This window comes from Apodemus sylvaticus, chromosome 1, assembly GCF_947179515.1.
Source record: "Apodemus sylvaticus chromosome 1, mApoSyl1.1, whole genome shotgun sequence".
Classification (NCBI taxonomy): Eukaryota; Metazoa; Chordata; class Mammalia; order Rodentia; family Muridae; genus Apodemus; species Apodemus sylvaticus.
In genome coordinates this window covers 201,824,160-201,848,262 of record NC_067472.1, presented here as the reverse complement: position 1 = coordinate 201,848,262, position 24,103 = coordinate 201,824,160, and the positions used below count along the sequence as shown (strand labels likewise).

Below are 24,103 nucleotides of genomic sequence, written 5' to 3'. Positions count from 1 at the left end.
CTGAGCCACGCCCCCAGCCCCCTCACTGGGGGGATTCTAGGCGGGGCTCTACCACTGAGCCACGCCCCCAGCCCCTCACTGTGGGATTCTAGGCAGGGGCTCTACCACTGAGCCATGCCCCCAGCCCCCTCACTGGGGGATTCTAGGCAGGGGCTCTACCACTGAGCCCCGCCCCCAGCCCCTCACTGGGGGATTCTAGGCAGGGGCTCTACCACTGAGCCATGCCCCCAGCCCCCTCACTGGGGATTCTAGGCGGGGCTCTACCACTGAGCCACGCCCCCAGCCCCTCACTGGGGGATTCTAGGCAGGGCTCTACCACTGAGCCACGCCCCCAGCCCCTCACTGGGGGATTCTAGGCAGGGGCTCTACCACTGAGCCACGCCCCCAGCCCCTCACTGGGGGATTCTAGGCAGGGCTCTACCACTGAGCCACGCCCCCAGCCCCCTCACTGGGGGATTCTAGGCGGGGCTCTACCACTGAGCCACGCCCCCAGCCCCTCACTGGGGGATTCTAGGCAGGGCTCTACCACTGAGCCACGCCCCCAGCCCCTCACTGGGGGATTCTAGGCGGGACTCTACCACTGAGCCATGCCCCCAGCCCCCTCCCTGGGGGATTCTAGGCGGGGCTCTACCACTGAGCCACGCCCCCAGCCCCTCACTGGGGGATTCTAGGCAGGGCTCTACCACTGAGCCACGCCCCCAGCCCCCTCCCTGGGGGATTCTAGGCGGGGCTCTACCACTGAGCCACGCCCCCATCCCCTCACTGGGGGATTCTAGGCAGGGCTCTACCACTGAGCCAGGCCCCCAGCCCCTCACTGGGGGATTCTAGGCGGGGCTCTACCGCTGAGCCAAACCTCCATTATATTTTTTGCTTCGCTCATAATTGTTGTTTATTTGTTTGTGTGTTTTGAGACTGGGTTTCGTCTAGTCTTGGTGACTGACCTGTAATTCACTATGTAGACCCATGCTGCTGAATAGATGTCAATCCTCCTGTTTCTGTCTCCTGAGGATTATAGGGATATGTTATCACACACATCCCTTTTGTCCTAATATTATCAGCTGTGTGTGTGTGTGTGTGTGTGTGTGTGTGTGTGAGAGAGAGAGAGAGAGAGAGAGAGAGAGAGAGAGAATTATGTGTGTGAGAAAGAAAAGCATATAGTTTAGTTCAAGCTGGCTTTAGAAAGCTACCAGCGGCACTTCCTGGGGACGGTGCTTGGAGGCACTCAGGTCAGTCCAGCGTCTGACACACCATCGCAGGCTTTCCTACAACACAGCCTCTGACAAAACTAGGCTGCCTGGACCCCCTGGCAACGGGATTGTTTACCTTGACACCAAGAAGGCTGGGAAAGCACCTAACCGCGCATGTGTGTCCGACCGACTGCAAGGGCTTCGCTGTGAGACCCAAAGTCCTTACTTAGGAGTTTGTCTAAGACTAAGAAGCCCGTCAGCAGGGCTGTGGGGGCTCCACGTGTGACAAGTGTATCCGTGACAGGATCAAGCGGGCTTTCCTTACTGAGGAGCAGGAAATCTTGAGTGTTGAAGGCACCAGCACAGAGTCAGAAAGCAAAATAAATATGCAGGTTTTTTTAAGTAATAAAAATCAAGACTTGGTCAAACCAAAAAACCAAAAACCTAACAGTGTAGCCAAGGCTGAGTGATCCTCCTGCCTCGGATCCCCAGTGCTGGGATTGCGGAGCGTTTCTGCCACACCCAGCTTTGTCTTCATTGTTTTGAGATTTAATACCATCCCTGGTTTACCCGGAGTGAGCTCTCAGTTGCCCGGCCTCAGCACCATATGCTGGAATTTAGGGTGTGCCAGGATGTCTGGCTTGAAGCCTCTAATGTTTCTAAGTGTGAGGATCTGTACCTGTCACCTTCTATTGTCACTAACACCACCTCGGCCGTTATTTTTCTGCAGGTGCCAGCCTGTCAAAAATGCCAATCCTGAAGAGCCTGGGGGTGGGGGACCCTAAAATGCAGCGAGCAGGGACCCTGCCCCTGCGATCCTCTCGCAACCCCTTTGAAGATACCCCAACGCTGGAGGAAGAGGGCAGGGAGCTGGGGACACTGCCCAATGGGACATCGTGCCGCCGGCGGGCCACGCTGGAGAAGCTGGCTGGGCTGGCCCCCTTCCGGCTGGGCTGGACCTCGGGCAGGCGGGCAGGCAGCCCCGGGGACGGGCAAGTCCGCTCTTTCTTGGGTCGTGTGCTGGCACCGGGCATACGGAGGAGCTCAGCAGATTTCGGCCTCCTAAACCGGCTTCAGGGGTTCCGAACCCATGGCGATGAGGAGCCTGCTGGGGAAGCCGCCCGAAGATTGGCTTTCCTGAGACTCGGGCGTGGCCCCAAGCCCCGGCGGGCATCCCTGGCGGAGAGACTGGTACCTGCAGGAGAGGCAGCCCCTGAGCCCCCACCCAAAGTCCCGGAGCCCCCCAAAATAAAGGAACCACTGTCAGGTGAGTGGGGACCCCTGATGCAGACCCGGGATGGGGGCGTCTTGCCTCACCGTAGTATCAACCTGGGGAACCCTGGGGGGAGGGGGAGGGAGTGTCTCATGCACGCGCTGAGAGAGAGAGAGAGAGAGAGAGAGAGAGAGAGAGAGAGAGAGAGGAGCTCACATTCAATACACACACACACACAAAATAGTAACAAGTAAATTTTTTATTAAAAAGTCACCTAAGCAAAGTAAGAAAGAGAAAGGAGAAGAAAGAACAGGAGCCAGCGAGACGGCTCGGCTAATGGAGGCGCTTCCCCGCCTAGTCTGATGGAAGGAGAGAATTGACTCTCCTGGTTGACCTCTGACCCCTACACGTGCACACACTAAATAAGTGTTAACAGCAACTGCAAAGGCTGTTGTCGCCTTGTCATGTCTTACACCCAATGAAACCGCAGCCAGCATGCACCCCATGTTCCTGAACTCGGTGCAGCCAGGTTCGGCCCCACCCCGGACTCAAACAGCCCGGCTCGGGCCCCACCCCCACCCCCACCGCCTCAGAGCTCGGGCTGCGCGGCCTCATCTCCGCCCCTTCTCTGAACCTCGCGTCCATCCTTCACCTGCAATGCCACAGTCAGGCTTGCTTTTCCAAAGCACCCACGCCGGCCACGCAGGCAGCCGGCAGGGTCCCTCCAGGCCCCTTCCCAGCTCTGGTTGGCCCCTGGGCATCTGGGCACCTTGACATTTTAGATTCATCCTCCAGATCTTCCATCCTTGTGTGGGATTGTCCCTGTGACTCCTCTCGTTCCTCTGTCTGTCTGTCTGTCTGTCTGTCTGTCTGTCTGTCTGTCGAAGGGGGCAGTCAGACAACTTGTAAGAGTTAATTCTCTTTCCGCTGTAAATCCAGGGGGTTGGTGGCAGGTGCCTCCGCCTGTTGAGCTGTCTCCCTGGCCCCCAGTGCTCTGTCCTTAGAGGACATGAGTCTTTGGGTTTAGACCTGTGACTTCTGAAAGTGCATTTCCACCTGCAGTCACACTGGGGACACTGGGACAAGAGAAGCCATGTCTTTGCTGAGGGGACACGGCCATCCTCTAACCCCACGGCCGTCCCCTCCGTCCCCACCCCAGTCCCATGTCACTCCCAGGCAGGGAGGGCTTCCTGGCATCTTCTCCCTGACCTGTCATCACCGTGTTCTGTTCTTCTTAGTCCCCGGGGCCTGTAAGACAGCTGAGCGGGGAAAGCCAGGAAACCGAATATGGATATCTCCAGAATGCAGGGGAAGTCACAAGGCTTGGAGAGATGGTTCCGCCATCAAAGGACAGGCTTGCAACCAAAAACATAAACATATGAATTCAATCATCTTTCTTTTTTGTTTTTGTTTGGTTTGGTTTTCCTAGACAGGGTTTCTCTGTGTAGCCCAGGCTATCCCTGAACTCACTCTGTAGACCAGGCTGGCCATCCTCAAATTCCACTTACCTCTACCTCCTGAGTGCTGTACTTAGAGGCTGGCACCACCACTGCCCAGCCCTTTCTACAGTACAGGAAACTGAATCTAAGGCTGCCTACCCTTTTGTGGTTGGGGGTTTTGTTCTTCTTCTTCTTCTTCTTCTTCTTCTTCTTCTTCTTCTTCTTCTTCTTCTTCTTCTTCTTCTTCATCATCATCATCATCATCATCCTCGTCAGCAGCAGCAGCAGCAATCGCATGAACTTGCCTACATGCATGTCTGTGTACCACGTGTTCCCAGAGGCCAAAAGAGGGCACTGGCTGCCCTGGAACTGAGGTTCCAGACAGTTGTGAGGACCATGTTGGTGTTGGTGCTGGAAACTGAACTGGAGTCTTCTGCAGGAGCAGCCAATGCTTTTACCTCCAGTGGACTCTCCGGCCGGCCACTGTATGAAGTGAGGAGGTCTCACTGTGTAGCTCTGGCTGGCCTGGAACTCACACTGTGAGTGAGACTGTTGTTCTGCTCAGGGTGATCCTCCTGCCTCTGCCTCCCGAGCAAACGAGTCCTGGGATTACGGGTGTGTACCACGAGCCGTGGCTCTTTTATATATATATATTCACATTTTGAGACAGGATCACAAAGTAGCCCACACTGGCCTTAAATGTAGGCGTCCTCCTGCCTCAGCCTCCCCAGTAGACAGGATTATGTATCTGTTCCCATGGGACCTGGCTTTCTTCTTCAGTCTGCAAATCCCAATGGCAAGTTCACCCCATTGCTAAAATGCCCCCACCCCTGTCACTTTGCCTTCTCCCCAGGCTCCCCCAAACTCCACCCTCCTCCCCAGCCTCGTGCCAACACCCCCCTCTTTCAGCCCCCCCTCCACTTCAGGCAGCATAGTCAGGGGACCTTCCTGGAGCCTCTTCTGTCCTCTGATGCCCTCCACATCCTGGACAGAGGCTATTTCAGCTCCGTCTCCCTGGGGACTGGGAGGGCACTGCAGAGAGGTGAGGAGGGGGTGACTGGAGCCCCCGCCTTCTGGAAACGGATGGGCAGAAATAGCCCAGCTCAGGAAATAGCTTCTCTGCCAGGGAGGAAGCGGAGGGGGGAGGTGTTGAGGGTAACTCTTGGCCAATGGGACCCTCCTCCCCCTTGGCCTCTACCTAAGGCCTCTCAGACCTCTGCCTCCCCTGACTACAGGGAGCCTGGGCTTGCCCTCACAGCGGCCTTACTCCAGAGTCCCCATTTCCACTCAGTACAGACCTTTCCCTGCTCAGCCTGTCCCTGGCCCCCTTCCCCGTGCCTCTCTCTCACTCCCCTCCCCCTCGGCCACACCCGAGACCCTTTTCTGCGTCCTCCTCCTCCACCCCTGTTGGTGTCCAAGCACTCCTCTGTCCCGGCCACTTCTGTAACCAGGCCCTCCTTCCTCACCGGTCCCCTAACTCCCTCACCTCCGGCTTCCTCCCTGGGCAGCCCAGACTAGCCTGTCGCTCAGAACACAGCCCAGGATAGCCTGGGACTCAAGACAATCCTCCTGCCTCAGCCTCCCATGTGCTAGGATGACAGGAGATCACTCCAGCTTTGCGCGGTATCTCTTCTCGATCCGTGTCACCTGTGGTTTGTGTGGTCTCTGCCCCCACGCAGGTTCATCTCCAAAGCCCCTGGCCTCAGTCCTCCATCTCCTCCCTTCCAACGCTGACTTCCCTCAGTGCTCTCTTCCGGGGACGCTCACTCCCCGCTGCTGTTACTTTTGAGACAGAGACTTGTATTTCCTAGAACAGCCTCGAACTTGGAGTCTTCGTTTTCCTGCATCCACCTCCCAGCTCGATTGTAGGCAGCCCCCCTCTCCCCTCTGTGCGTGTGCGGGCACGCGCGCGCGCACTCGTGTGTGTGTGTGTGTGTGCCACAGTGCATGCATGTGCGGAGGTCAGAGGAAACCTTACGGGAATCCCTTCTACCACGTGGGTCCTCGGAATGGGGCTGGCACTCGAGTCTTTAAAGTCGACAGCGTGCGCTTCTGTCCACTGAGCCACCTCGCTCACTTTGTCACTTTTTGTGACGTGTCCTCAACTCTGTAGCCCAGCCTGCTCTCTTGAGTGCAATTGCTGAGGTTAAAGGCAAGCGTGATCCTCACTCTCTCCTGTCGGGGAGAACTAGTGGGCCGGCCTCAGGCCCTGACACCCTCTCATTTTGGGTGGCGCGCCCCGACTCTCTCATCACCCGCTTCTCACTTTGCGGGGACCGGGGCACCTGCTCCGCTTCCCGACACCCTTCCTCTTCTCGCCACCCCCCCACAGTGCTGGAGATCCTGGGCCTGATCCAGAGGCGCGAGCTGGCCCGAGCGGACGAGCACATCCTGGAGCTGGAGGCGGAGGCGCCGGCGGCGGAGGCCGAGGCGGGCGCGGGGCGGCGCGCGCGGGACGTGGCGCTGCTGTACGAGGCGCTGCAGCGCGAGCTCTGGGCGCTGGTGCGCGAGTCGCTGGCCTCCCCGGGGCCCGGCACCGGCGCTGTGGCGCAGCTGGGCCTCGTGCTCCTGCAGGAGGAGGAGGCGGACGCGCGCCGCGGCCCCGGGACGGCCCGCAAGCTGCGCGCGCGCTGGGCCGAGGCGGTGGCGCGCGCGGCGCGCGAACGGCTGGAGGAGGCGGTGGCGCCGGGCGCGCGCGGGGCGCTGGCCGGGCAGCTGGAGACGCTGCGCGCGCGCCTGCTGGAGGACGTGGCCGCGGTACGCGGACGCCTGGCGCCCGCCTACCCCGCGGGGCTGCGCGCCGGCGCCGTCTACCTGCGCGGCTACCACGAGGCGCTGGCCGAGTGGCTCGGGGCGGCCGCGCGCCGCAGGCTCCCGCTGGCGGATCGCTACGCGCTGCTGCACTGGCACAATCACGTGTACCCCAGGTGAGCCCGGGGCGCCCCGGGCCGCGCGCTCCTTAACCCCAGGCACCTTGTTCAAGATAGTGGATTTAGGGATAGGGTCTCATGTAGCCCAGGCTGGCTTGAAGTTTTCTGAGACAGGGTACTGCTATGTAGACTAGGCTGGCCCTGAACTCAGAGATCCCCTTGCTTTCGCCTCTTGAGGGCTCCTATAAAAGCGAGCACCGCCGCACCCAGCCTTTTTTTCTTTTTCTTTTCTTAAACATTTTTGTTTAGATGCATGTGTATCTGGGCGTATGTAGCCCCCCAGGCATGCGGGAGCCTAAAGAGACCAGAAGACACTTTGTTCACCTAGAGCTGGAGTTACAACCCAGTGTAAGCTGTCCAATGGCTTTCTGGGGACCTCTGCAAAACAAAACACAAACAAACAAACAAACAAAAAAACATTGTACTTCTCGCTGTCTCCCTGCCCCCAATTAACAACAATCATAGGCTGACACCTCAAAAAGCTCACCTTGAAAAGATTCTCTTCTGCTTCCCTTATTCTTTAATTCCTTTTCTTGTGACAAAAGATATACACATTGACTAAAAGCAAGGTAAGGGAGGAAGGGGTGTATTTCAGCTCACAGGTTACACTGTCCCTCACTGAGGTAAACCAGGGCAGGAGCTCAAGCAGGAACTTAAAGGCAGGCTGGCTAAGTGTTCCTCACACACAGCATGACCTCTGACCAAGGAAGTGGAACAGAACCCCTGGAGAGGTGCTGCTTGCAGCTGACTACATAGCTGCCTAGGAAACAGGCCGCCCACAGCGGACCAGGCCCTCCTGTGTCAGTTAACAGTCAAGACATTCCCTCACAGACTGATCTGGAAAGTTCCTTAGCAGAGGAGTCTCCTCTCTGGGTTCAAGTTGAATTGCAGCTAAAGCTAACTAGGACATGCCTAGTGCTGGGATTATAGGGGGAACACTCCTTGACTCATTAGACCCTGACTAATACGGGGCCGTCTATATGACGCTGGCTCTCACTGGCTTTACCTTACACACGTCCACTCCGACGCCGGCTTTGTCGATTGTTCCCGTCTCAGAACCTTGGTGGACTGTGCTGATGGCCTTGGGGTCCCTATGCATCCCCTGCATCTGAGAACTCAGTTCCCCCAGGCCTAGATGTTAGCACTGTCTGTGCACAATGACATTCTGCATCTCAGTGTTTTGCCTCTTGGGGACCTCAGGTCTTAGCACTGTGGTCTTCCCAGACCTAGAACACCTTGGTGTGTTCTCATTCGGAGTCCTCAGCCCTCCTAGCAGCTCAGTGCTGGGGAGCCTTCTGGTCCCTGATGAACTCGTGACATGAATGGGACCAGCTCTCCACCATGCCAGACCCAAGATTGTGGCGTGTAAATCTCTGTCCCATTAACCCTCAGATTCAGTAGTGCTGAGCCTTAGAATTCTTTAATACATCAGGGTGTGATGGCCCACGCCTGCATTCCAGGCACTGGGGAGGTAGAGGCAGATGGACCTCAAGAATTCTACAACATCCAAGTAAGACAGATCCTAGCCGGGCGGTGGTGGCACACGCCTGTAATCCCAGCACTCTGGGAGGCAGAGGCAGGCAGATTTCTGAGTTCGAGGCCAGCCTGGTCTACAGAGTGAGTTCCAGGACAGCCAGGGCTACACAGAGAAACCCTGTCTCAAAAACTAAAGCAAACCAAACCAAACAAACAAAAATAGTAGCTTTTTCTCTGTCTCTCTGTCTCTCTCTCTCTGTCTCTCTCTCTCTGTCTCTCTGTCTCTCTCTCAGTTCTGGGAATTAAATTGCAGCTTTCATGTTCTCACATACGAAACAAGCAGTGCACACTCAGCCTTTTTATTTAATTTTTTTAATGTAAAACAGAACCTTGGTCTGTAGCTCAAATTGCATTTGGCCTCACTCTGTACATCAGGCAAGCCTCGAATTTGCGATTTTCCCCTTTCAGCCTTTCAAGTATCTAGAGAGACAAACCTGTTAGGTAGATCTTTATTTTGTTCTGTTTTGTTTTTCTTTTCTTTCTTTCTTTCTTTCTTTTTTTTTTTTTTGGTTTTGTTTTTGTTTTTTGGGGAGGGGGTTAGGTTTGTTTGGTTTGGTTTTTTTTTTTGTTTGTTTTGTTTTTTAGATTTGGTTTTTCGAGACAGGGTTTCTCTCAGCTCTGGCTGTTCTGGAACTCACTCTGTAGACCAGGCTGGCCTCGAACTCAGAAATCTGCCTGCCTCTGCCTCCCAGAGTGCTGGGATTACAGGCGTGCGCCACCACTGCCCAGCTCTGTTTTGTTTTTCAAGACAAGGTTTCTCTGTGTAGCTCTGGCTGTCCTAGAACTCAGTCTGTAGACTGGACAGGTCTCAAACTCACAGAGACCCACCTGCCTCTGCCTCCTGAGTGCCAGGATCAAAGGTGTGTGTCACCACACTTGGCTAGGCAGGTACTTTTTAAAAAAAGATTTCTTGTCTCTCTTCCTCTGTGTGTGTGTGCATTTGTACACCCATGGCAGCCGGAAGTGGGGGTCGGACCCGGTGAAACCGGCCTGGCAGGCAGGTGTGAGCTGCCCAGCGTGGGTGCTGGGAGAACTGGGCTCCTTTGCGAGGGCAGCAGGCAGCAGACCTCCAGCCAAGGTCAGCAGCTGAGGGGCCTTGAGCCACTGCACTCGCGGTGTCGATCGACCGCCCTACCCTGCTGAGTTCTGTGACAGCGCCAGCGGCCCTTTCTCCCGGTTCTAAGCCTCTACATCTTCACGTGGACTCTGCTTGTGGGGATTGGAGGGAATGATACAGAGATAACCCCGCCAGGCTATGCTTTATACCCTCCCTGGGAAGAAAGACGATAGCCAGATCAAACATCAGGGAATGAAGAAGGACTGTGACAAAATGAGGTCCCTGGAGCCCAGCCTGGTCACACACATGTGTAATCTCCAAGAAGAGGGAGAATCTCGAGTTCAAAGTGAGCCTGGGCTATGGAGTGACATCCAGGCTAGCCTGGGCTACACAGTCCTTTAAAAAGATTAAAAGATCAGAATGCTGTCGTGAAAAGAACAGGAAGGAAAAGCTGGTAGCCACTAGAATTCTTGTCTGTGAAGTCTCAGACTATCCATGACAGGCTGAGGCAGGATATAGGTCCGGAAGGCTCTGGGAATCGATAAGGCAGAGGCTAAGAAGCAGAGGAAGAAGGCATTTCTGCGCAGGCGGATCCCACAAGGAAAAACCTTCTGAGTGCGCGTGATAGGGAGGTGTGGAGCGGTCCTCAGCTTGCCCTCACTGGGCCGGGAAGGGAAGCCCCCTCCAGCCCCCACTCCCTATCCCACCCTCAACCCCAGCCAGGTGAGACAGTAGGGGAAGGAAGCCTCCTCCTGGCAAAGCGGACCCTGGGCAAGACGCCCCTGCCGGCTTGTCACACCTCAGCTGGACAGCTGCGTCTTGCCCGGACACCATCCATCAGGGGATCTGACTCAGAGTGCTGGCGCCAAGGGAAACATAATTCTGAACACTTCCTCTGAGAGATGAGGAAGGCTGGCCCGAGAGAGGAAGGGAGTGGCCCAGGGTCGCCAACACTACGGTGGTGGGGCACGTGGAGGGGCCCAGGGCCCACCCCACCTCTCACAGACCTCCGACTCTTACTTCCCATCCCAGGGAGATCCTGGGCCTGGTAGACGTGGTTGCCTTGGAGAACAGGGAGCTGGGGCCCCTCCTGTCTGCTGGCACTCTGCGGGGTCTGGAAGATGAATGTGTCACAGATGTGAAGGTACTGCCAAAGTGGCTCTGTAGCAAGAGGGAGGGGCTCTGTAGCAAGAGGGAGGGGCTCTGTAGCAAGAGGGAGGGGCTCTGTAGCGAGAGGGAGGGGCTCTGTAGAAAGAGGGAGGGGCTCTGTAGAAAGAGGGAGGGGCTCTGTAGAAAGAGGGAGGGGCTCTGTAGAAAGAGGGAGGGGCTCTGTAGAAAGTGGGAGGGGCTCTGTAGAAAGAGGGAGGTCACAAAGGACTTGGAAGGCCGCCCCTTGCCCACTCGATGCGGTGACCTATGTTCTGTCTAATGGCCTTTGACACGCAAATCCACAGTGGACCTTCCTTCTGTCCATCCGTCCTCCCTGTCTCCCTCCCTCCTTCCTTTATTTCCTTTTTCTCCTTCTCCCATTCCTCCCCTTCTTTCTCTTTTTCTCTCTTGTCTCTTTGTTCTTAACTTTTTTCTTTTGACACAGTCTCACTATAGGACTCAGACCGGCCTTGAACTCATTATCCTCCTGTCTCAGTCTCCCCAGCAGGAGATTACTGCCTGCGCCATCACGCCTGCTGCTCCTATATTCTGTGTTACCTCTGCAGCACACCTGCAACACAAAGACATTTGAAAGTTCAGACTTTTCAACCCTTGTAGCTTGCCAGGCCTGGATGCCCACAGGGGCCCAGCATCTACATAACTCAGTCTGAGCAGGGAAAGCAACAGAAGGCCAAGACTGAGGCACACCTTTAATCCTAGCCCCCCACCCCCCTCCCAGAAGCAGAGCAAGGCAGATGAGTTTAGGCCAGCCTGGTCTACTTATGGAGTTGGAGTTACAGACCAGCCAGGGATACACAGTGGGACTCTATTTCAAAAAGATAAAAACAGAACAACAACAACAACAACAACAAAAACCCAAGTAGTTAATGGGTCTGTTGGAATTACATACATCAAATTACTCTCACTTGTTGGGTTGACACTCCGCTGGACCAGGAAATCAGATATGCAAAACTTTGGAGTTCTTTGTGTCCCCCACATATTACTGGAATGAAAAGGGCCTTTTGCAAGAGTTCTACTATAGAGCCACATCCCCAGCCCCTTGCTGAGGGAGTCTAGGCAGGGCCCTACCACTGAGCCACATACCTAGCCTTTTAGTCTTTTAGCCTTTGGCGTTGTTGTTGTTGTTGTTGTTGTTGTTGAGACAGGGTTTCTCTGTGTTGCCTTGGCTGTCCTGGAACTCACTCTGTAGACCAGGCTGGCTTCAAACTCAGAAATCTGCCTGCTTCTGTGTCCCAAGTGCTGGGATTAAAGGCGTGTGCCACTATTTACGTACCACTGCCTGGCTTGTATATCCCCCACTCCAAAAAAAAAAAATAAAAGGAAGAAAGAAAAGAAAAAGAAAAAAGAAAGTCCAAAAACCAACTCACAGGGTTTTAGTCTGTCATCCTCAACCCCAGACAGGGAAGGAGGAGACTGCGGGGTTTCTGGCCAACTTCTTTTCCCAAGCACTGCTTTGATCTAGGAGTCTGTGGGATGAACCCAGAACGTCAGTGAGGCCTTGAGGTGAGGATGGTGGGAGGACAGAGCAAGGTCCTAGGCTGCGCCCGACTTCCGCTGCCCCATCCCCTGTTTCAGGCTCAGACCCGAGCAGCCCTTCTCCGAGTGTTGCAGGAGGATGAGGAACAGTGGGGCAGCATGGACTACCGGCCCAGCAACCTGGCCCAGGATGTTTGTGAGGTGAGCAGGAAGGCAGGCTCGCCCAGGCCCTGGGGGCGGGGTGGGGGGAAGGCCGCCCACAACAAGGCTCCTTTCCTCCTCCTGGTCCACGCAGCTGCTGGAAGAGCACACAGAGAGAGCACCGCACGTCAGTCAGGAGCTCGTGGAGAGAATGGCCTACTGCTGCCTGGGAGGACTGGCAGAGTTCCTGCAGAGGTGAGGGCAGCAGAGGGGAGAGCACTGTCTGAGTGCGCGGGCCATCCGGATCGGATCGGGTTCACACTGGGCGGGGCGGGATAAACGCACGGCAGCACACGGCAGCACGAGGGCTCAGTAAGCACGAGGACTAGAGGACCAGAAAGAACATAAAGACAACAATAATCTTGGCCGTCCCAGTGAGGGGCTGGGGGCGTGGCTCAGTGGTAGAGCCCCTCCTAAAATCCCCCAGTGAGGGGCTGGGGGCGTGGCTCAGTGGTAGAGCCCCGCCTAGAATCCCCAGTGAGGGGGCTGGGGGCATGGCTCAGTGGTAGAGCCCCTGCCTAGAATCCCCCAGTGAGGGGCTGGGGGCGGGGCTCAGTGGTAGAGCCCCTGCCTAGAATCCCCCAGTGAGGGGCTGGGGGCGGGGCTCAGTGGTAGAGCCTCTGCCTAGAATCCCACAGTGAGGGGCTGGGGGGTGTGGCTCAGTGGTAGAGCCCCGCCTAGTAAGCAGCTGGGGCTGTGACTCAATGGTAAAGCACCTGTCTCAAATTTATATGATACTGGGGCTCAAGAGTTGGCTCAGTAGTTCAGTGAGGGGCTGGGGTAGTAGAAGTCCATGTAAGAGTCTTGGGTTCAATCTCCAGCACCTGGGGTGGGTGTCTGGAAATAAGAATGGGAGGGTCGGAGACGCTGGGGGCAGGATGTTTTAACTCATGGGCCCAGCGCCTGTGTGGACCCGGACCAGCAGGGCGTGCCATCTGTGACCACTGCCCTCTCTCCTGTCAGCTTCCAGCAGCGAGTGGAGCGGTTTCACGAGAACCCGGGGATCCGTGAGCTGCCCTCCGACACCTACGTCAGCAGGACTATCTCCATGGTCAACTGCGGGCCCCCCCTGAGGTGAGAACACCCACGGTGACAGGGTGTGGGAGTCCTGGGTGACAGCTGAGCCGAGGGTGGCTGTCACTGAGTTTGAGAGGGAGCGTGCGTGGTATGGTATGGTGTCGGGGGACCTCGGGGAGACCTGGGATCGCGCCCAGACTGTGGTGCTCTTCCATTTAAGGAGAATATTGATGTGTTAGAACTGGAGAACTATAGAACTGTGCTCAGAGGATGGTGACAATGTCGCTCATGAAGGTGCGAGTGTGGCTCCCGGCAGCCATGGTAAAAGCCGGGCACAGGGACACACATCTATGTCAGTGCAGAGTCCAGGAACTCTTGTCTCAAATGACAAGATCGGGGCTCAGCTGTTTTTCCAAGGGACCAAGGTTCGAGTCCTAGTATCCACAGTCCCAGGCTCCCAGATCCAGGGAATCTGACGCCCTCTTGTGGCCTCCAAAGGCACAGGACACAAAGGTGGACGTGGGGATACCTGCAAAACAGCTATACATAAAGAAATGTGAGCAAGCCGGGCGGTGGTGGCGCACGCCTGTGATCCCAGCACTTGGGAGGCAGAGGCAGGCGGATTTCTGAGTTCGAGGCCAGCCTGGTCTACAGAGTGAGTTCCAGGACAGCCAGGGCTACACAGAGAAACCCTGTCTCGAAAAAAACAAATACAAAATACAAAAAAACAAAAATAAAAACAAAAAAAAAAAGCAAGCAATTGAAGAAGACACCTGATGATTGCTTCTGCCCTCACACATGCATGCAAAGAAACACACACACACACACACTGTGTATATATTGTATAACTGTTATGTTTTATTTATAGCATATATATATTGGGTGTGTGTGTGTCTGTGTGTGTGTACTCACATACCACCTTTCTTTTCTATTAACTTGCTTTAATTTTTTTTTACTCATTCTGTAGATCAGGCTGGCCTCCAACTCAGAAATCCGCCTGCTTCTGCTTCCCAAGTGCTGGGATTAAAGGCATGCACCACCACTGCCCGGCAACTTGCTTTAAAATTAACTTTAGACAGAGTCTCTTTATAGCTCTGACTATCCTGGAATCTAGTATGTAGTCCAGGTTGGCCTCGAACTCACAGAGATCTAACCTTCTCCACCTCCCAAGAGCCCCGACTAAGCAGATGTGATCCAATGCCCAGCCACATGTAATCTTAAATTACTCACTTATTGATTGGGTTTAGTACAGGGTCTCATGTGTCCCTAAAAACAGCCTGCCTCTGCCTCGAGGTGATGCCACCCTACGGGCACTGTTTATTCATTACACACCTAGGATGAAACCCTGAACCCAGGGCCTGCTTGCTCAGGGCACTGTAGGACCCCCAAATGGCTTTTATAAAAGTGGAGATTCAGCGAGATGGCTTCTCGGTGGACAAAAGCATGTGCAGCCAAGCATGATAACCCAGGGTTCCATCCCCGGGACTCCATCCCCGGGACGGAGAGGACAGGCTGTCTCAGGACATCCTCTGGCCGTCACACATGTGCTAAGGCAGACACACTACTATGGAGGAGGAGGAGGAGGAGGAGGAGGGATAATGATGATGATGATGATGATGGGCAGGCGTGGGAAGCCTCTTTACCCATTCTGGCCCTTTTGGAAGGAACCGATATCGTTAGTGTTACCTGCATATATTCTGAGATATGTACATTTACAAACGCACTGAAAACATAAGTATAGCTGGCCGTGGTGGCCACACCTTCAATCCCAGGCTTCAGGAGGCAGAGGCAGGTCAGTCTACAGAGCGAGTTCTGGACCGGACCAGCCAGGGATACACAGAGAAACCTTGTCTTGGTGACAGAGACAGTTTGCCCTGGGAGAGCGAGGCTGGCCTATGAGGCCGACTGAAGTTTCCTGTAGTAGCCGGCTTCATTCAGAGTCTCAAGCAATGTATATTCTGAGGGCTGGAGGAGTCACAGGACTAAAGTGTCCAATCACAGACAAACCACACACATGGTCAAAACATGTTTTTCCATAGAGACAAAGAAAGGGGTACAATAGTCAGCTGTGGGGAGTTATCTGAGGTGAGCTCGCACCAATCCTCTGCACCTGAGAGGGGCCCAAGCATCATCCAGGACGATTCCGAGGGGTTGTTGTTGTTAAGGAAACTGCTTACAAGACTCCTGTCTTGGTTTCTTAGAATTCTCTGACAAGCAATCAGAATTCTCTTCACAGTATATGTCATTAAATATTTTACTGTGTGCACACATATATTGCTTCTTTTCTGTTTTTTTTTTTTCCACGCCAATGGCCATCCAATCCAAGCCGTAGCAGGCAAGAGTTTTACCCTCAAATTAGATGGACCTTTAGTTTTTTTCTGTCTTTCAGAAAAAGATTTATTTTAGTCCTTGTGTGTATGTTTGCATGTATGTGTATGTATGTATGTGTGCATGTGTGTGCATGTGTATGTGTGTATGTATGTGTGCATGTGTGTGTATGTATGTATGTATGCATGTGTATGTGTATATGTGTGTTTGTGTGCATGTGTGTTTGTGTGTATATGTGTATGTGTATGTATGTGTGCATGTGCACGTGTGTATGTGTGCATGCATGTGTGTGCTTGTGTTCACACATGTGCGTGGGAGTACATTCCTCTCAGTGGTCAGAAGAAGATGTGAGATTCCATGGAACTGGAGTAACAGATGCTTGTGATCTGCCACATGGGTGCTGGGAACCACACCTGGGTCCTCTTAACCACTGAGCCATCTCTCCAGCCCTATTCAAGATAGTCTTGAGTCACCCTGTAGCCCAGGCTGACCGCGAACTTAGCATCCCCCTGCCTCAGCTTCTTCTGTAACTGGGATCGCAGATCTGCTGCCCCAGGCGCAGCTGGTCCCAGCATGGGCGTTCGGGCTTTAGAAGGCCTTGACTCTGAGCCTGCTGGTCTCCACAGGTCTCTGGCGGAGCGGCTGGCCAGGGTGGGGCCCCCTGAGTGTGAACCTGCGCGGGAAGCTTCAGCCTCCGCCCTGGACCGAGTGACCCGGCTCTGCCATCGTGTTCTTGCTGAGCTGTTGTTCCAGGAACTGCAGGTGAGTGAGGTAGGGGCCTGGGTGGGCCTGGGGTGGGCGTGCCAGGGTGAGCTGGCATCACTCTCCACGCCGCCAGTTCCTTCCTTCCAACCCATGACTCAAGTGTTCGGGGAAGCAGAGAGGGCTGGGGCTGGGGGCCGTGGGGGAACTGCTTGTTGGAAAGGGGAGGAAGGAAGAGGTAGGAGGGCGTGGCTTGGGGAGGGGCAGGGAGCCTCCAGCATGAGATGGTCGTGCCCTGTGTTGCCTTCAGAGGCCCCACAAATTCATGACCCTTTGTCCCCAGGGCCTCTTTAAATGCCATGGGGGGTGATGTAATAGGACGGGTAAGTGTGGGCAGCAGGGAGGGGCCATCCAGTCAGTGGTGTGGACAGACCCTACCTACCTCATCTCCACTGAGCCGACATCTGCCTCCTTGCTTCTTTCAAATCTTTAACTCAAAAATGTCTGATTATCCCACTTAAAATGCAGCATCCTGACGGCTCAGCCATGGCGGCACACACTTTTTTTTTTCTGGTTTTCCGAGACAGGGTTTCTCTGTGTAGCCCTGGCTGTCCTGGAACTCACTCAGAACTCAGAAATCTGCCTACCTCTGCCTCCCAAGTGCTGGGATCACAGGCGTGCGCCGCCACCACCACCACCCAGCTTAGCACACACTTTTCATCTCAGCATTTGAGAGGCAGTTTGAAGACAGGCTAGTCTACAAAATGAGTTCCAGGCCAGCCAGAGCTATGGAATGAGACCCTGTCTCTAAATACATACATACACACATACATACATACATATACACACCTACATACATGCACACACACATACATACACACATACATACATACATACACACATACATACATACACCTACATATATAGATACATGCACACACATACATACATACATACACACCCACCCACACACATACAACAGGATAGTGACTTGTCAGGGGGTGTACTTGTGCACACTTGTACTTCCAGCTACTAGGAAGCCTGAGGCAGGAGGATCCCTTGAATCTAGGAATTCAAAGTCAATCTATGCCATGGAGCTCCACCCCCATCTGTTGCAGGAGGGGAAGGAAAAACATGAGTCCAGGAGATTCTAGTTCTGATTCCCTGATGGTTTCTATCCCAAAGCACTAACTGCAGCAGGATGTGCCAGACCTTTGCCTTCCTGCCCCTTTAAGGAGCTGCAGACCGAGGTCAGAGTCTCCCATGCTAGGTAGGGGCTCAGTCCCAGCCCCTCAGTAAAGATTCTAGGCGGGGCTCTACCACTGAGCCACGCCCCCAGCCCCTCACTGGGGGATTCTAGGCGGGGCTCTACCACTGAGCCACGCCCCAGCCCCTCACTGGGGGATTCTGGGCGGGGCTCTACCACTGAGCCACGCCCCAGCCCCTCACTGGGGGATTCTAGGCGGGGCTCTACCACTGAGCCACGCCCCAGCCCCTCACTGGGGGATTCTAGGCGGGGCTCTACCATGGAGCCTCATTTCCAACTCTTCCCCACTGAGTCCCTGTCTCATTAATTGCCCAGGCTAGCTTGGAACACACAGAAATCTACCTGCATCTGCTTCCTCGGGGTGGGATTAAAAGCGTGCATCACCATACTAAACTTGACTCCTCTTTTTGATGTGTGGGTAGTCGGGACAGGGTCACTCTTTGTAGCCCTGTCTAGCCTGGAACTTCACATGTAGTCCAGGCTGGCCTCACCCTTCCCAGTGTCAGGCTTTGTTCTTAGCGCGGTCCTCGACCTTTGCCTTCACTCAGTGCGTGTTTGAGGTAGGAAATCAGAGGCAGGAAAGGTCTGAGGCTGCTGGTAGGCAAGAGAGGGAGAGGATGAGTGAGGTTAGGAGAGGTGACCCTGGGGTGGTCACCGAGGAGACACTGCACTCAGACGGGGCCGACGTGGCTGCTTAGCCTATGCACTTGCAGAGTTGCGCACACATACAGGTGACTGCGTGCACGTGGGCCTGTGTGCTCCTGAACGAATGCTGCTGTAGGCCAGGCAGGGAGAGAGCCTGGCCCTCTCTCTCCCCTACTGATGGGTCCCCTGGGTTGCCAAGGGAAACAACCCCCTCACACTCCAGGAGGCCTGTTTGCTGCAGTCCTGCCCCTTGGGCCAACCTCAAGCCTCCAATCTCTGTTATACAACAGTCTGGACTTTGGGGTCCCACAGCTCCCAGAATGCACGCATTAAAGTCAAGGGAAGGCCTAATTCTTCATTGTCACACCGTGTAAAGTCCTCCTGAGGACCAAAAAAATAAAGGATACCGCTCAGTGTAGCCATAATTTTTTTGCAATCTGCTTTTAATAAGGATCCATCCTCTCTTCTTCTTCTTCTTCTTCTTCTTCTTCTTCTTCTTCTTCTTCTTCTTCTTCTTCTTCTTCTTCTTCTTCTTCTTCTTCTTCTTCTTCTTCTTCTTCTTCTTCTTTTTGGTTTTTCGAGACCGGGTTTCTCTGTGTAGCCCTGGCTGTCCTGGAACTCACTCTGTAGACCAGGCTGTCCTCAAACTCAGAAATCTGCCTGCCTCTGCCTTCCAGAGTGCTGGGATTACAGGTGTGCGCCACCACTGCCTGGCTCATCCTCTCTTCTAACCCAGCACCCAGCAGAGGGAGAGAGAAAAGTTATTAGGGCATGGGGGGGGGGGAGTGGACCTGTTCGGCGATAGTTCTTTGGGGGCGAGTTTGATCTTCTTTGACAGCAGTTCAGTCCCATAGCAAACACCAAAAATGACTCAGCAGCTGCAGACCAGTCCTCTCGGCAGGCAGACACCAGGCACGAACCAGCAGTTGTATGTAATTCAATCCCAAAGAAACTGCCAGGCGGTGGTCCAGGGTGAGGTCGTGGAGGCAGCAAGCTGCCTCAGGAACTTCATGAGAACTTTCATGAGAAACTTCATGAGTTTCTCTCAGTTGCCGTGTTCCCACAAGTGGAGCTCAACAACACGATGTAACGCAAGCCAATCCACGCGTGTTGTGTCATTAGTGGAGACTATCATCCAGGCGGGGCAAAGCAGACCAAGGCTCAGTGCTCGTCTCCTGAATTTATACAACTTCACCACAGGTCCTTTCCATGTCTACTATAGAAAAGCATCCCTTCATCCACGTCTGCTTCAGGAAAACATTCTCTCACATGTCTGCTTTAGCGAGCCGGCCTTTCACCTGTGTGCCCCAGCAAACCATTGTTTGACTTAACTGACTCCAAACAAACCGGAAGTTGCTGCTTTGACTCAGTGATGGAGGGATTGAATTGATACTGATAATAGAGCAGGCTGGGTTGGTGCACACCTTTAAACTCAGCACTCAGGTAGATCTCAGAGACTGAGGCTAGCCTGGTCTACAGGCAGACTTTGGGACAGCCAGGGCTACACAGAGAAAACCAAAATGATGGCGATGAAGATGAAGAAGTAAAGTTCTTTAAGTCCTAATAGTTCTGGGTTTTTTTTTTTCTTTCTTTTTTTTTTTCCTTTTGGATTTGGTTTTTCCGAGACAGGGTTTCTCTGTTTAGCCCTGGCTGTCCAGGAACTCACTCTGTAGACCAGGCTGGCCTCGAACTCAGAAATCCGCCTGCCTCTGTCTCCCAGAGTGCTGGGATTACACAGGCGTGCGCCACCACTGCCCCCTAATAGTTCTTGAAGGAGGTTTTTGTTGTCTTTAACTAGGGTTTCATTATGTCTGAGACTTGTTATATAGACCAGGCTGGCCTTGAACTCACAGAGATCAGGCATGCTTCTGCTGCTTCTGCATCCTGGGGTTAAAGGCACCATGCCTTCGTGAGTGCCAGGATTAAAGGGGTGTGCCCCCACCCAGCTGTGGGTCTCTAGTTTTCATTTTGCACCCGGACATGATGCTAATGGTCTCTAGTCTGGACACATCGATGTCACAAGCTTATGGTTATCGGAACTCTACACCTTTAAGGGCCCCAGGTCCTCGTCTCCCACCGCCTCCCTACCATCCTCAGTCCTGAACTGTGGATTCCCCTCCCCCCTCTGGGAAGCCATTTTTGACACTAGGCCCTGACAGTCTGTAAATCCCAGCAGTTCAGGAGCTAGGTCCCCAACCTCCACCTGACCTTTGTTCTCCCTTGGGAAGATTTTTAAAAAGTGTCCCCAGCCTGGCACACACCTGTAATCCCAGGACTTGGGAGTTGCAGGCAAGGAGATCAAGAGTTCAAGGCCAGCCTGTACTGCCTGCATCAAAAGAGGTGGGCGGGGTGGGGGGAGATTTTCCTAAGCGGAGTGTGGGAGGGTGGAGGGAGGAGGCTGAAACCCTCCCTCCCTCCCTCCCGCACTGTCCTACCCAGCCTCACTTTAACAAGCTGATGCGCAGGAAGTGGCTGAGCAGTTCCGAAGCTCTGGATGGCATCGTGGGCACGCTCGGCGCCCAGGCCCTGGCCCTGCGCAGGATGCAGGATGAGCCGTACCAGGTGCGAGGGTGGGAGCAGGAGATGCCCAGAGCGCTCTTGTCCTGGGGGAGACCCTACCAAGTGGGGAGTCGGTGGCTCCTCATCTGGGGCCCGCAGAGGGACGCATGCCCCTGGAAACTGGGGATCAGGGACAGGTTGGGGCCTCTGCAAGGAAGGGTTAGGGAGATCCTGGGGTGCGGCACACGTGTGTGGGATCTGATTGGGGGATACTGAGTCTGACTTGAGAGGAACGGGCATTCGGTGAGGAGACACGGGAACATCGCATGTCTGGAGTGTCCCGCCTGTGAGGGCAGAGCGTGAGGCTGGGGTCCCCTGACAGCCTGCTGGGTGGGGGCGATCTAGAGCGTGTCCCGCTCTCCCACTGTCCCCAGGTTCTGGTGGCTGAGCTGCACCGGCGGGCGCTGGTGGAGTACGTGCGGCCTCTGCTCCGCGGGCGCCTACGCTGTCGCTCTGCGCGGACCCGCAGCCGCGTGGCCGGGAGGCTCCGCGAGGACGCGGCGCAACTGCAGCGGTTGTTTCGGCGGCTGGTGAGTGCCAGGCTGGGCTGGGGTGGGGGTGGGGGGGCGAGTGAGAGAGCGGGGTGGTGGGGTGGGGTTGTCGGGAGTCAGGGTCGGCTTGGCTTCCAAAGCAGGACAGGAAAGGTCCTCGGGGAGAGATGGGGTCCGTGATGATGCACACCTGCCACTCAGTACAGGGGCGGGAGGCGCTGGAGAGCCCTGGCTACTGTCAGAGAACTTGGGTTCGAGTCCCAGCCCCCACATGACAGCTCATAGCTGCCCTTCACTCATGCCGCACTGTGCTCACCGAGACACTTGAAATAAGTTCTTGTTTTGTTTTTGAGATGACCTCCCTATGCACTGCTGGCATTTGGAATTTGCTGTGTAGACCAAATTTGCCTCAGACTCACAGAGATCCACCTTCCTCTGCCTCCTGAGTGGTGGGCTGGAAGGTGCGTGCGTGCGCACCCACTATGCCCAGCTAAAGTATTTTTGAAGAAGAAAAAAATTCCAGATATGGCAATCCTGTAATCACAGCACTGAGGCAGGAGGGTCATGATTTAGAGGCCAGCATAGTCTGCATACTGAGGTCCAGTCAGAGCTATGCAGTGAGACCTTGTCTCAAAAACAAACAAACAAACAAACAAACAAACCAAAAAATTTCTGAAATCCAAATATCACCAAATCTACGAATCTGAAGTCCCAAGTCATTCTTGGGAGGGCCGGGAGGGTGGGCAGCTGCTCCAGGGATTCTTACAGTTTCACTTACTGAAACATTTTCAAGATAATTGTTGTGGACTTACAGGCAGTCCTATGCAAGAGCTCCGCCCGCCCTCTGGACAGGTTAGCTGTGCTTTGTTTGTTTGCTTCTTTGTTTTTGGCACAACAGCAGACAGAACCAAGACCCTTGCGCATGCTAGCCCTCAACCCCCACCTGGAATGGGATAGCTCTGTCTCACACTCCCCTCCCCCAGGAGGAATTAACCCAAGGCCTCAGCTTATTAACTGTTTTTGTTGTTGTTGTTGTTGTTGTTTTGTTTATTATTATATGTAAGTACACTGTAGCTGTCCTTAGACACACCAGAAGAGGGCATCGGATCCCATTACAGATGGCTGTGAGCCACCATGTGGTTGCTGGGATTTGAACTCAAGACCTTTAGAAGAGCAGTCAGTGCTCTTAACCACTGAGCCATCTCTCCAGCCTAGTTATTGTTTTTTTGAGATAGCCCCTGACTATGTAGCTAGCCCCAAATGCCACTGCCTCTGCCTCCCTAGTGTGGGCATTTTTGTTTAAGTTTGGTTGGTTTTGGTTTTTAGAGATAAGGTCTCATGCACCTGAGACTGGCCTCCAACTCCTTATGGCTAAAGAAAGCTGAACTCCAGATTCCCCTGCCTCCACCTCGAGCATGCTGGGATTATAGGTATTTGCTACCAAACCTGGACTAGGTCAGATTTTTTTGTTGTTGTTGTTTGTTTTGGAAGACCTGAGGCTCTGTAGAGCAGGCTGGCCTCAACCGCCTGCCTCTGCCTCACGAGGGCTGGGATTAAAGGCGTGTGCGATTCCCCAGCCAACTGGCAGATTTTCATTCCCGTTACCCAATCTAGGATTATCTGTAAAAACTCGGGGACAGATTCTGTACGGGTCCCCATCATGTAAGCAAAGGCTGTATCTAACGCCTTGCCAGCCTGCCTTCCGAGCCCTCTTACCCATGGGGACACTAAAGAGCTAGCTGGGCAAGAGCAAAGTTCAGCACGGGAAGGGGTACTGGGGAGAAGGGACTTGCATTGGGTAACCCTGAAGCCCTTGTTCCCACAGGAGTCCCAGGCGTATTGGCTTGACCAGGTGGTGCCACACTTGGCCGAGATCCTGCAGTTGGAGGACACCCCGAGCATCCAGGTGGAGGTCGGGGTGCTGGTGCGGGACTACCCAGACATCAGGTGAGGCCGCCAGCCCTGGGTCTCCTTGGCATCCGTCCCAGTGTTTCCTGGCCTGCGCCAAGGCAGGGTGGTGGTGAAGAGCGTGTCTGACGGCTGTTTCCTGCTGGGACTAGGGCATTCTTAATACGATTTCCCTCCTTCTGCTGCCGCTGCCGCCGCCGCCGCTGCCGCCACCACCAGGCTTGCAAACAAACAAGCGGTCACAGGAAGCCCGGGGCAAGCAGGGCGCAGGCCGCCCGGCGGCAGGAAGGGCTGGCCCCGCAGGGAACGGCCAGGGACACGGGGGACATACAGGCATGTGGGCGCACATTCCGGGGACAGCAGCAGGCACGTCCAAATCTAGGTGGGCCACTTCCTTTTTTTTTTTTTTAAAGATTTTATTTATTATATATAAGCACACTGTAGCTGTCTTCAGACACACCAGAAGAGGGCATCAGATCTCATTACAGATGGCGGTGAGCCACCATGTGGTTGCTGGGATTTGAACTCAGGACCTCTGGAAGGGCAGTCAGTGTTCTTAACCGCTGAGCTATTTCTCCAGCCCCGGGCCACTCCCTTTTGAGCAGGCCTTCCTGGTCTGGTGCCCAGGGATGGTAATACCCTAATTGTGAGCTGTTTGTGGGAACTGCACCTTCATCTTTATCTAGGACAGTTTGACAGTAAGAGCTGCCTTCCAGCCAGGGTGTGGTGGCGCTCGCCTTTAGTCCCGGCACTCTGGAGGCAGGGGTGAGGTGGATATCTGAGTTCCAGGACAGCCTGGTCTAGAGAGTGAGTTCCAGGACAGCCAGGGCTATACAGAGAAACCTTGTCTCAGAAAAAACAAAAACAAAACCCTTAATGATAGCTAGAGATGTGGGTAATAGGCAGCACCTTCCTAGAACCCGCAGGGAGGGGCTGGATGGCTCAGTGGTAGATCACCCGCCTAGCACACACATGCT

General features: G+C 54.5%; 1 protein-coding gene across 1 annotated transcript in view; it reads left to right on the top strand.

The window, feature by feature from the left end:
* The window catches only part of Exoc3l2 (exocyst complex component 3 like 2), a 33,219-nt gene that overhangs the window by 5,135 nt on the left and 3,981 nt on the right, over window positions 1-24,103 (top strand). The window contains exons 2-11 of the mRNA XM_052171597.1: window positions 1,918-2,454; window positions 6,172-6,766; window positions 10,395-10,506; window positions 12,108-12,209; window positions 12,304-12,404; window positions 13,173-13,283; window positions 16,181-16,316; window positions 20,608-20,730; window positions 21,102-21,257; window positions 23,044-23,165. Of these exons, the coding sequence (XP_052027557.1) occupies window positions 1,935-2,454; window positions 6,172-6,766; window positions 10,395-10,506; window positions 12,108-12,209; window positions 12,304-12,404; window positions 13,173-13,283; window positions 16,181-16,316; window positions 20,608-20,730; window positions 21,102-21,257; window positions 23,044-23,165 (2,078 nt within the window). The 5' untranslated portion in view covers window positions 1,918-1,934. The remainder of the gene's footprint in view (window positions 1-1,917; window positions 2,455-6,171; window positions 6,767-10,394; window positions 10,507-12,107; window positions 12,210-12,303; window positions 12,405-13,172; window positions 13,284-16,180; window positions 16,317-20,607; window positions 20,731-21,101; window positions 21,258-23,043; window positions 23,166-24,103) is intronic.